Source organism: Pituophis catenifer, unplaced genomic scaffold (assembly GCF_029215685.1).
Source record: "Pituophis catenifer annectens isolate HBS135680 unplaced genomic scaffold, rPitCat1.0.hap2 SCAF_4, whole genome shotgun sequence".
Lineage (NCBI taxonomy): Eukaryota > Metazoa > Chordata > Lepidosauria > Squamata > Colubridae > Pituophis > Pituophis catenifer.
In genome coordinates, this window is record NW_027256884.1 from 74,393,644 (window position 1) to 74,407,113 (window position 13,470).

At 40.4% G+C, this 13,470-nt stretch overlaps 1 protein-coding gene across 1 annotated transcript in view; it reads left to right on the top strand.

The window, feature by feature from the left end:
* PRDM15 (PR/SET domain 15) overlaps positions 1–13,470 on the top strand; it is a 47,334-nt gene that overhangs the window by 2,399 nt on the left and 31,465 nt on the right. Inside the window, exons 2-3 of the mRNA XM_070943494.1 lie at positions 6,772–6,808; positions 12,701–12,794. Coding sequence (XP_070799595.1) covers positions 6,781–6,808; positions 12,701–12,794 — 122 coding nt within the window. The 5' untranslated portion in view covers positions 6,772–6,780. The remainder of the gene's footprint in view (positions 1–6,771; positions 6,809–12,700; positions 12,795–13,470) is intronic.

Genomic DNA, 13,470 nt, shown 5'->3' on the forward strand with positions numbered 1-13,470 from the left:
GAAGAATAATATACCACTGAACAGATTAGTGGAGATATGAACTATTTTCACTGACTGAAGGGCTGGCCTCTGACTGGGTATGTCCGGACGGGATGACTGAGGCAGGTCTTGAGAGCGTTATCTGGGAGGAGTTCGATCCTGTGGCTCCTGAGGACATGGACAGGATCCTGGGACAGCTGAACGCGACCACATGTTTATTGGACCCGTGTCCCTCCTGGTTGGTACTGGCTTCCCGGGAGGTTACACGAGGCTGACTCCAGAGGATTGTTAACGCTTCTCTGAGTGAGGGGGTCCTGCCGGCCACTTTGAAAGAAGCGGTGGTGAGGCCCCTCCTCAAGAAGCCCTCTCTGGATCCGGCTGTTTTGGCTAACTATCGTCCAGTCTCCAATCTTCGCTTCGTTGCGAAGGTTGTTGAGAGTGTGGTGGCGCAGCAGCTTCCCTGGTACCTGGATGAAGCTGTCTATCTAGACCCGCTCCAGTCCGGCTTCCGGCCTGGGCACAGCACGGAAACGGCATTGGTCGCATTGGTGGATGATCTCTGGAGGGCTCGGGATAGGGGTTGCTCCTCTATCCTGGTCCTATTAGATCTCTCAGCGGCTTTTGATACCATTGACCATGGTATCATGTTGCACCGGTTGGAGGGACTGGGGGTGGGGGGCACCGTTCTGCGGTGGTTCTCCTCCTACCTCTCTGACCGGTCGCAATCTGTGTTGACGGGGGCACCGGTCGACCCCGAGGCACCTTGCTTGTGGGGTGCCACAAGGGTCGGTCCTCTCGCCCCTTCTGTTCAACATTTATGTAAAGCTGCTGGGTGAGATCATCCGTGGCTTCGGGGTAGAGTTCCATCAGTACACTGACGACACCCAGCTGTACATCTCCACCCCAGGCCACCCCAACGATGCCCTTGAAGTGATGTCCCAGTGCCTGGAGGCCTGCGGGCCTGGATGAGGAGAAACAGGCTCTGACTCAACCCTTCCAAGACCCGAGTGGCTGTGGCTTCCGGCATCCCGATATAGCCAGCTGGTGCCATTGCTGGCTATTGGGGGCGAATCACTCACCCCCACGGAGAGGGCTCGCAACTTGGACGTCCTCCTGGATGCACGGCTGTCTTTAGAAGACCATTTGACGGCTGTGGCCAGGGGGGCTTTTTATCAGGTTCGCCTGATATGCCAGTTGCGCCCCTTTCTAGATCGGGACTCCCTACGCACGGTCACTCAGGCACTCGTCACCTCCCGCCTGGACTACTGCAACGCTCTCTACATGGGGCTCCCCCTGGGGTGCACCCAGAGGCTCCAGCTGGTCCAGAATGTGGCCGTGCGGGGGATTATGGGAGTGACGGGGCACTCCCATGTGACACCTCTCCTGCGCAAGCTGCACTAGCTCCCGGTGGTCTTCCGGGTGCGCTTCAAGGTGTTGGTGACCAGCTTTAAAGCGCTCCATGGCTTAGGGCCGGGGTATTTACGAGACCGCCTTCTGCCACCAATAGCCTCCCACCGGCCAGTATGCTCACAAAGAGTGGGCCTCCTCAGGGTGCCGTCCGCCAGACAGTGTCGGCTGGCAACCCCCAGGGGAGAGCCTTCTCTGTGGCGGCGCCTGCCCTCTGGAACAACCTCCCCCCAGAGATACATACAATATCAGACCTCCGGATTTTTCGTCCGGCCCTGAAAACTTATTTATTTCAACTAGCCGGGCTGGCTTGATCCCACAGTTTTGGGTTAAGTTTTAATTGATTTTAAATTGGGTTTGTTTTAAATTGCGGCCAAAAATATTTAATTATTTTAAACTGTTTTTAAATTTTGTATGTCTTGTTTTTTATTTTGGCTGTTCACCGCCCTGAGTCCTATTGAAGAAGGGCGGTTTACAAATTGAAACAAATAAATGTTATTTCTTCAGCTGGTGTCATTATTCATATATATGTATATTATTTTTAAACAACAGCATTGCAGTGACTAATTACTTTTTGTAGTGAGTTGGAATTTGGCCTTTGGTCTCTGAAAATAGTATTTTAAAAGATAACAGAGAACCATTTTATTCATAGGGACATAAGGGTTTAGGATTTTTTTACAGATATCCTATATCTCCAGGTAAAATATATTAATCTTGTTTTTGACATTTTGTTGGTGTATGACTTTATAAGATTGAATAGTAATTTCTTTCCCCTTCATTCTCACAATGTCTGCTATGAAATAAGCAGAGCAATTTTGATCCGTTGCTTACCTCTCTTCCAAAGCTTATAGCAAAGTAAGAATTAAGGAGGTTTGTTTTGAAACTGCAGTTCAACATTCTTTTTGCAATTCTACTGGATGAAGCCTCCGATACAGTTAACTCTACCATTGGAGTCTGAGATTTATTCCTGAGTATTCATGTATCATGGTTTTATGCCACTCAGAGAATGTTTATCTGACTATACAACTAACTTTTAAAACTGTAAGAATTAAATAAGTCCTCAGAGGTCTCACCCCCTCCATGTCCTTTTTCCAGTGAAAGCACATCATGATTGCCAATATATAAAACAGTATATATAAAACAGTAAAAGAATATACCTGTCATCCTAATATTAATAAGCAAGCTTCACTGAATTCAGTGATTTCTTTTCAGTTGAGGTGTGTATAGGATTGCACTATGAAAGTTCTAAAAATTAGGCAATACAACCATACATATGTTTTTTCAGAAAAAAATGCTCAGAGTTGTATTCATAATACTATAAAACATGCCTGGGAATCAGCCCTGCTGAAATAATAGAATCCTGTAGAGGTTTATAGTTTAAAAGAAAAAGAAAACCATGTAAACCAGTGGTCCCCAACCTTTTTATCGCCGCGGACCAATCAGCCTTTGATAATTTTACCGTGGCCCGCTGAGCGCGCGCAGGGGTGGGGGCTTTGGGCCACACGTGCGTACCTGCGCGGGGCTCTCTTCCCTGGAGCCTTTGCGCACGGCCCAGGAGCTTTTGCACACGGCCCAGGAGCCTTTGCGCTGCAGCGTTCATGTCCCCCGGCCGCTGCGCGGCCCGGTGCCAGGTACTCCACGGCCCGGCACCGGTCCGTGGACCGGGGGTTGGGGACCACTGATGTAAACCATGCACTGGAAGGAAGGTAATATTCTTCGTTTTACAATTAGATCCTAGATGCTTAAATCTCATAGAACCAATGTTCTTTTGTTAGGGATTAAAATGGCTTCTGTTTTGCAGAATTGTTACTGGTGGATATAATCCCCCCCCCAAGCTAAATAAATTCTTGAGGTTTTATCCATCCAAACTAAATCTTTGGACAGAAATGGTAGGAAGTAGTGTATTTTTATAACACATACAAAGAAGATTCAGGAAAGAGATTGACTACTGTCCCATTGTTTGACTATATTATGTAACTCATCTTCCAATGATAATTCTACAGTAAGCTATCAAACTGGAATAAAGGTGGGCAAAATGTAAGCATTATAGCAAAAACATAGAATTTTACATCAAAAAAGTATTTAAAGAAGCTCACATTTATTTCTAAAAGTAAGTGAAACGTGGAACTGTTCCTTTTTGCAAAGCTGTATTTGTTTGAAAAGTGTGGTATGTTTAAAGTGCTGAACTAGGAGGTGGTGGAGACCCATGTTGCAGTCCACTCTCAGCTACAGAAGCTCACTGGGCAACATTGAATGAGTCACTCTTTGTCAACCAAACCTATCTCAGTTGGGTGGTGTACTGTATATATTGCCTTGAGCTCTTGTACAAAAGCTGGTATATAAATCTAATAAACAAGAAACAATTTGTTAATAAGCACTAGAGTTTTATGATTTATTCCTTCTCTTTATTTTCTGTGGGGTCTTGGTGCTCTCTGAACCTGGTTGTTTTCTTAGTGCTAATAGCACTGATGACGTTACCTAGTTTGGGTAATGAAACATCTGCAAGAAAACAAATCAAGCTGAGAAAGCACTCCCTCATTTCAACCCAGAGTGACAAATATTCTCCTTTATTTTTATTTTCTGCATTAAATCATTTTTCTTCATATGAGTTTTTTTTTTTTAAATGTACATTTTATGTTTTGTGAAAGGACTGGATTGCACGCTTTGAATTGACCTGCATTCTAAAATAATGGCTTATTGACAGGATGCAAATTTCTATCTATCTGGTGATTGCACCACTTTTAGCCACTTGTCTGCTAAATAAATCTGGAAGGGTTTTTTGGCCACTTTAGGGATAGGTGTGGTTCATGGAGTATCCTTTTGTTGCAGCAGAGGTAGATGTTACACCCAAGGCTTTGTTTTACACAATATTGTGAAATATACTGCTTTTAAAAAAATAATAATAACATGGTTTTAAATGTTATGAAATGTGGTTTTGGAAATGTTCTTGAAAGCTTATGGGGCAGAGAGGGTGCGTTTTTCAGCCAGGTTCCCCGTTATTGACTTTTCCCTATGCAAGAATATATTTCTCAGGAGAATTACCAAATGTTACTACTTTTTCCAAAGTGAAAAGATAGTTCTCTAAATCTCTGTAAGGTTGTCAAATTTGACCTTTTTTTCATGTGAATCTTTTTTGTAGTATCCTTATAGCAATGTTTCTCAACCTTGTCAACTTGAAGAGGTGTGGACTTCAACTTCCAGAATTGAAGTTGCTGGCAGGGGAATTCTGGGAGTTGAAGTCCACACCTCTCAGTTGACAAGGTTGAGAAACACTGCCTTACAGTCTTTTTGAGAGGGATGCAAGTAGACATACAGTAACAAAATTGGGAAAGGAGTCCAGCAAGGCTGTATACTGCCACCCTGTCTGTTTAACTTATATGCAGAGCACATCATGAGAAAGGCGGGGCTAGATGAATCAAAATTTGGAATTAAGATTGCAGGGAGAAATATCAACAACCTCAGATATGCATATGATATCACTGTAATGACAGAAAGCCATTTGATGCGGATGAAGAAGGAGAGTCCAAAAGTTGGCTTGAAACTCAACATTAAGAAAACTAAGATCATGACATCTGACTCTCCTGGCAAATAGATGGGGAAGAAATGGAGGTAGTGACAGATTTTATTTTCCTGGGCTCCAAGATCACCGCAGATGGGGACTGCAGCCAAGAAATTAAAAGATGCTTGCTCCTGGGGAGGAAAGCTATGGCAAATCTAGACAGCATACTAAAAAGCAGAGACATCACCCTGCCAACAAAAGGGCGTATAGTCAGGGCTATGGTTTTCCCAGTTGCAATGTATGGCTGTGAAAGATGGACCATAAGAAAGGCTGAGCACTTAAGAATTGAGGCCTTTGAACAATGGTGCTGAAGAAGACTCCAGCGAGTCCCTTGGACTGCAAGGCGATCAAACCAGTCAGTCCTAGAGGAGATTAACCCTGACTGCTCTTTAGAAGGCCAGATCCTGAAGATGAAACTCAAATACTTTGGCCACCTAATGAGAAGGAAGGGCTCACTGGAGAAGAGCCTAATGCTGGGAAAGATTGAGAGCAAAAGAAGAAGGGGACCTAGAGAATGAAGTGGCTGGATGGAGTCACTGAAGCAGTAGGTGTGAGCTTAAACTCCAGAGGATGGTAGAGGACAGGAAGGCCTGGAGGAATGTTGTCCATGGGGTTGTGATGGATCGGACACGACTTCGCAACTAACAAAAACAACAATAATCCTAGTCCATAGCTAAAGCAACTCTTTTTTAAGTGTTTCAGTTTTAAAGTAATATTTTCCCTCTTCTTCAAACACAGCTTTTATCAATCCAGCACACTTCATCAACAATGTGATCAGGCCAAGTATTAGTTGAGCTGCTTTTCTCCACTTTAGGCTACTCTGGATACACATTCTCCCTTTTAGTTACTGGGCGCTATTTTGCCATTATTACCATTGCCACCATTACCATTTTGGGTTTGGGCTGCAGAAAAGAAGATTGGACACCTTGTTCCATGCAGTCATCCATGCCTGCTAGTCTGACTGGCAGATCTCAGTTATAGAGCAGGAGCATGGGTTGAAGTGGAGGAAGTGCTTGTGATGGTCACAATCTCTTCTCTGTACACATGAAGCAAAATGTTGTTTCTGAACATGGACTGTGCACTTAAAGAGTGCTAAATCTGAATCTAAAAATAATCTAGTGACATTCCTTATCCCTTACTTTTTCTCCAAGGCATTATTACTCAATAATTAGGAGAACAAATGTCAGCATACTTTTCTGCCAGTTCAAGAATTGGTAGATTGCATCACAAATGCTTAGAAATCTTGGGACTCAAGAAAAGTCCTTGGAAGACATTAGAAGTCTGAAATTTACATTGCTCTTTATTCATTCATTCATTTCTTTACTTGTTTATTTTATTAAATTTATATGCCACTGTTAAGCAATTTGTATATCCATGAGGAATTTCATAATATTGACCATATCACAACATATTCCTTGTGTGTCTAATCACACTTGACCAAATAAAGCATTCAATTCAATTCAAGATGTGATTTTTAACTAACATGGGTAAAATGGCTGGTAAGTCACATATGGAACTGAGTTTTGTATAATGGACAAAAAATAACATAAGCATTGGTACATTGGTATACCTAGTGATATACATATATTTTTCTTTCTGGAAACGGTATTTCTTTTGGAATTCTTAGTAATTCAGACAGTCCTTAATATAAACCTATAGATAATAGAAAATCAGATCAGAGATAGTATATCATTGCAGATACTTCATTTTACTCATGGTGTACATTGTTTTTAAGGCAGGAACATTAGTGAGCTTTAAGATAACTTAGTTTTATGGAAGACGTTCTAATGATCTGATTGATATTTCTGTCCTTTTGGTTTTGGCAGATACCAGAAATGGCTGAAGAAGGTGGTGACTTTATATGTAAGTGCTCAAGAAGGAAGAATAAATCATTGCTATGACTTTTTGTGCTGTTAAAACTGAATGTGTCATTCTTTTCTTCTATATTAGTCATTTAATAGAGTAAATGTAAGGAAGGATACTGGGAGTCCTCGACTTTACAAACATACGACCATTGTACATTCGTTTAGTGACCATTCAAAGATACAATGGCACTGAAAAAAGTGACTTATGACCATTTTTCATATGACTGTTGCAGCATCCCATAATCAAATTTGGGAGTAATCAAAATTCAGATGCTTGGCAATTGCTTCATATTTATGACAGTTGCAGGGCCCAAGGTCATGTGATCATCTTTTTAAACCTTCTGACAAACAAATTAAATGGTGAAGCCGGATTCATTTGACAACCGTGTTACTAAGTTAACAGCAGTGATTCACTTAACAACTGTGGCAAGAAAGATTGTAAAATGAGGCAAAACTCACTTAACAACTATCACACTTAGCATCATAAATTTTGGGCTCAATTATGGCCATAAGTCAAGGACTACCTGTTCTCTGTGACAATAAAACAACAATTTTAACTCTGCCTTTGTATTATACTATTAATGCTATTTTACACAGGTGCTGGTTTACTTTTTTGGTAGCTAGTTTTTCTTCCATGTAGACAAATGAAAGACTCAGCTCTGTTTAATTGGATGGCCTCACTTCTTTCAGCATTATTTTTATTTAGTATTTTTGTTCTTGAAAGCAGAATGCAGGGTGCTGGAAGGAATGCTATCATGCTATTAGCTCCTTTGAATGTGATATTGTGTTTCCGGTTTCTCTCATTCCCATACAGTAGTTATTTAAATAGTTCTATGTTGTAAACAGAGCCCTTGTCCCCAAATAGCTTACAAAAGAGAAATTTAATGAAAGTGAGGTCTCTTACATTCAGTGCATTCAGAAAATGTTCAGACCCTCTTCACTTTTGTCAATTTTGTTATGCTGCAGCCTGATTTTACAGTTGTTGAAGTTTATTTTTTTCTCATTAATCTACTCTCAGTACACCATAATGACAAAGTGAAAACAGAATTTTAGAAACATCTAACTTAATTAAAAAGAAAAAACTGAAATATCACATTAGGATAAGTATTCAGACCCTTCACTCAGTACTTTGTTGAAGCACCTGACATTTGGCAGCAATTACAGCCTTGAGTCTTTTTGGGTATGAAGCAACAAGCTTTGCACACCTGGATTGGGGGATTTTCTGCCATTCTTCCTTGCAAATCCTCTCAAGCTCAGTTAGGTTGGATGGTGATCGTCGGTTGGCAGGCATTTTCATGTCCCTCTAGAGTTGTTCAATAGGGTTCAAGTCAGGGCTCTGGCTGGGCCACTCTAGGACATTCACAGAATTGTCCCTAAGCCACTCCTGTGTTATCTTGGCTGTATGCTTAGAATTGTTGTCATGTTGGAAAGTGATCCTTCTGTCCAGTCTGAGGTCCTGAGCACTGTGGAACATCTTTTCATTGAGGATATCCCTGTACATTCAGCTTTCCCTCAACCCTGCCCAGTGTTTCAGTCCCTGCTGCTGAAAAACACCCCATGGTATGATGCTACCACCATCATGCTTCACTGTTGGGATGATATTGGGCAGGTGATGAACAGTGCCTGGTTTCCTCCAGATATAATGTTTAGAATTGAAGCCAAACAGTTCAATCTTGGTTTGATAAGACCAAAGACTCTTATTCCTCATAGTCTGAGAGCCCTTCAGATGCTTTTTTGCAAACTCTAAATGGACTTTAATGTGTTTTGCACTGAGGAGAGGCTTCTATCTAGTCACTCTGCCATAAAACCCAGATCATTGGAGGGCGGCATTGGTGGTTGTCCTTCTGGAACTCTGTCCCATCTCCACTCTTTGGAGTTCAGTCAGAGTGACCATCAGGTTCTTGGTCACCTCTCTTACTAAGGCCCTTCTCCCCCAGTTGATCAGTTTGACTGGGTGACAAGCTCCTGCAAGAGTCCTGGTTGTGCCAAACTTCTTCCATCTGAGAATTATGGAGGCCACAGGGCTCTTAAGAACCTTCAGTGCAGCAGAAATGTTATTGTAGCCTTCCCAGATCTGTGACTTGCAGTAATCCTGTCTCTGAGGTCTGCAGGCAGTTCCTTTGACCAATCAAGACTCCAATCAGGGTGTAGAAACATGTCAGCAATGATCAAAAGAACTGGGAGACACCTGAGCTACATATCAAGTGCTGTTGGAAAGGGTCTGAATACTTAACGCCAATGTAATATTTCAGTTTTTATCTTTTTAATAAATTTAAAGAAATTTCTAAAATTCTGTTTTCACTTTGTCATTATGGGGTAATGAGTGTAGATTAATGAGGAAAAAAAATAATTTCAACAACTGTAGAATCAGAATGCAGCATAACAAAATTGACAAAAGTGAAGGGTCTGAATACTTTCTGAATGCACTGTATGTCTTATGCACATACTTAACATAAAATGTGATTAGATTACACACACACACACACACACACAGAGCATTAGTAATAGCACTTAGACTTATATACTGCTTCATAGTGCTTTACAGCCGTCTCTAAGCAATTTACAGAGTCAGCATATTGCTCCCAACAATCTGGATCCTCCTTTTACTGACCTCAAAAGGATAGAAGGCTGAGTCAACCTTGAGCTGGTGAGAATCAAACTCCTGGCAATCGGTAGAATTAGCCTGCAATACTGCATTCTAATCACTGCACTATCACAGTTCATAAAAGAATATTAAAGATCAAGTGAGGTTGAGGATGTGTGCCAGAGACAGGTATTTGTTGTGAAGATTAGAGCTTTTCCATTGCATGCATTTGGTATAAAAGGTAAAGGTATCCCTTTCCAGTCATAGGAAGTGGTGGTAATCTCCATTTCTTAGCTAAGGAAGTCAGCGTTATCTGAAGACCTTTCTGTGGCTAGCATGACTATATGCTGAGGCGCACAGAATGCATTTGGTATATGCAGATCTTTCCAGTTCTTTCAAAAACTTGAATCATTTTGGATAATTTTATCTGCTGTGGGAGTTTGTTGTATGCATTAGGGGTGTTAATTTGTAGCAAATGACATAGCGATTACCGTATTTTCCGGTGTATAAGACGACTGGGCATATAAGACGACCCCTGACTTTTCCTATTAAAATATAGGGTTTGGGCTATACTCGCCGTATAAGACTACCCCTCTTCCAATGCACACCAAATAAAAATTAAAAAACATCACATTTGATTTCAATATGGTAATTTTAATTCAAATGCTTATGACATGCAGGTACTTAGCAGGAAAACTGTCACTTATAAACATAAGGCTGTTTGTCATCAAACATGTAAACATAAAACAGTGCAATTGGATTAAACTTTTCCTAATTCACTCTAAAGCTGAAAGGAAGGATAAGACAATAAACCCATGGGAGCTGCCATGCTGTTTGTTTTCTAAGCTGTCAATCAAACTGGAACTGATGATGAGAGGAGGAAGATAACAAACAATAGAGAGAGAGCAAGTGCCGGGCAAGTCCCTGGCACTTTACACACACACAACACAACACAACACAACACAACACAACACAACACAACACAACACAACTGGCTCACCCACAATGTAAAAGCAGCTGTGCTAGACCCAAAATGGCCCCTGCAACAAGCAGGAACCTCACACAGCCACAAAAAGCCCAAAAACCCAACTTTCACACTTTACACACACAAAATTCCACATACAGCTTTGTGAGATTTTGTGTGTTTGTGTAGTTAGAGTGAAACACTACAGAAACACACTAAATCTCAGAAAGCTGCACAAATATTATTTTATTTTTATTTATTTTTATTTTTATTTTTATATGAAAGCAGCTAAATTTAAAACTTCCTAAACTTTAAATGGCTAGGTCTAAAAAAAGAACAACTAAAAAAAACCCAATTAACTATTTTTTTTAAAGCTCCCAAAGGGGAAAAAAACTTACCCAATAGAACAGGGGTCTCCAACCTTGGCAACTTTAAGACTTGTAGATTTCAACTCCCTGCCTGCTTGATTGCAGGCAGGGAGATTCAGTTGCTTGCTGATGCAGTGGATTGCAGGCAAGCGAAGCAAGGCAAATGTTGTGACTAGCAGCTAAGGTAAGCAAGCTGGAGGGGGGGTGGATTTTAAATTGCTTTTTTCTTTAAATGATTTTTAAATGGCTCTGACGATCCAAGCTAAGTTGCCTGATTAGCAGGCAACTCAGCTGGGATGGTCAGAGCTTGGCTTGTCAGAGCCTTTCGGGCTGGTCTGCCTGGTTACAGGAGAACGACACCCAGCATATAAGACGACCCCCGACTTTTGAGAAGATTTTCATGTGTTAAAAAGTCGTCTTATACGCCGGAAAATACGGTACCTAAGGCTCCAAACAGCCTTATATATCACTTTTTCAACTACTCTTATTCTTTACTGTAAGCATGTGATTTGCTGATTTTTAATACAGCTTCAAAACTATATTGAGCTTCATGGATTGTCGAAGGCATAAAGGATCATGCTACAGTAGTCATTGTTTAGTGAGCACATTTGAGACTGGCCACTCGGTCATTAAGTGAAGCAGTTGTATAGTGAAACTGCAATTGTGCCTACAATTTCATTTCAGCTTTCCTTTGCTTGTGAAAGTTGTAAATAGGAGGATTGGTCACAAAGTTACTTTTTTATCACCATTGTAACAGCGAACAGTCATTAAATGAAACAGTTGCTAAACAAGGACAACTTGTACACTATTCATTTATTGATTCTGTATTACTGATACTAATGTCAATAGCACTTAGACCTATATACCACCCCGTAGTGCTTTACAACCCTCTCTGAGCAGTTTACAGCATATTGCCCCTAACAGTCTGGGTCCTCACTTTACCGACCTCAGAAGGATGGAAAACTGAGTCAGCTTTGATAGGTAGAATGCTTCTTTAAAAAGAATTTCAACAGCTGGCAAAACTTATTTCAGAAGTTTGCATTTTATCAGCAGGGTAAATAGATATACATGAGACATAATTCATAAATGACAAGACTCTGGGATATACTATTAGGGAGCAGAACTGCCAAAAGCACAACAATGCAAGTCTGAAAAAAAAACAACATTTCATAATACATATCTTTGATTCAACTGCTAAGCCAAGGTTAACGTCTACTTTGCTAGGCTGCAGTGGTAGTTTTGTTTTGCCTACTCACTTAGCTGTCCTTTAATTGTTTCAATAGTGATAATGAAAAATGTCATAGGTTATAAATATAAAGTAATGTATTTGTGTTGCAAGATTGTAACATTGGGAATAATGCATGGTATTGTTTCCAAATTTTGGTGTAGCAGTTGGGTTGGTAGGCATCGCTGCCTCTCCTTATAACAAAATTTCTAAAAGTATCATACAAACAGCTAGCCTGCGATTCCAGCAAAAAGGGGAAACATGCAAAGTCAAATTGATAGATCTGTGAGTAGAGCTGTCCTAAGGAATTCATCCTTGTCTTTGTGATTTTCATATATACCCCAGAATCCATTCTTTTTAACAAGATTCCTGACTAGGATTTTTGCCAGCCCAGATTCACACACCTGAATTTTGATGCAACCCTATTGATCTAAAATTCTAAAATTATTTTCTCATTTTAATGTAACATGTTTCTTTCCCATGCTTTAGAGTATTCTTAATAAGTTTCATTTGTTACACATTTATTGGAAATGTATTTTTATATGTGATATAGAAATGGTTTATAAATTCAGTATAATTTCACCTAGTGCCTCATTGAAATCAGTTGAAATATGGTTGTTATATTTTTGCTATTAAATGGGCTATTTTAAACTATTAAATGCCACAATTGTTTGAAATAAAGACTTGAAATATTCAATATAGCTACTTGCCAATATGTGAGCAAAGGATACTTTTCTTGTCTCTTCCAGGGTGTGAAGATTGCAATCAGTATCATGATTCAGAATGTCCAGAGCTGGGTCCTGTGGTGACAGTCAAAGACTCTTTTGTGTTAAGTAGAGCAAGGTAACTTTTACAATATTGCATTTTTGAAGTAACCTATTTGGCAACATTTCAAAAGAGAAGGCTCTTTGTGAACTTGCATTTTGCTTTAGGTGTTGCATTTTAAATGGCGAATGTTCTAGGTCTTATGTTGATTTTATCTAATTCTAAATGTCAACTGAAATGAGCTAGCGTGTAGTGATTAAAGAGTTGGAAAAGAAGAAACACATGTATAAGGCTACCTTCAGTCATCAAAATGTATAAGGCTACCTTCGGTCATCGAAATTCATTGAGCGGCTTTGGGCCAGCCACTTTCTTTTCAGCCTAGAGTTCCTGAAGGAAAGGTAAGATGGAAACTAATATATAGTCATCATGATCATCATCTGTGTCTTCAGGTTAGCCTCTGGAGTTTTTGAATATCAAAAAGCCAAGTAATGGTGTATGAACTACTCAATTTCAGCTAAGTGGAAATTCATGACCTTTTCATAGGGTTAGAGAAGTATCCCAATCTGACGGCCTCCAAATGTGTTGTAGGCTACAGAACACAGCATATAGTATTCTTGAAGTTGTACTTCCTTATTTCAGAAGGTTATCAGGATAGGGAAGCCTCAGAGAGATGGCAACTTTCTAGGATTTACCAGAAAAAGCAGTGTGAGAGGTTTATGAAAATTATACTATATTAGTAGCATAAAATTGGAGC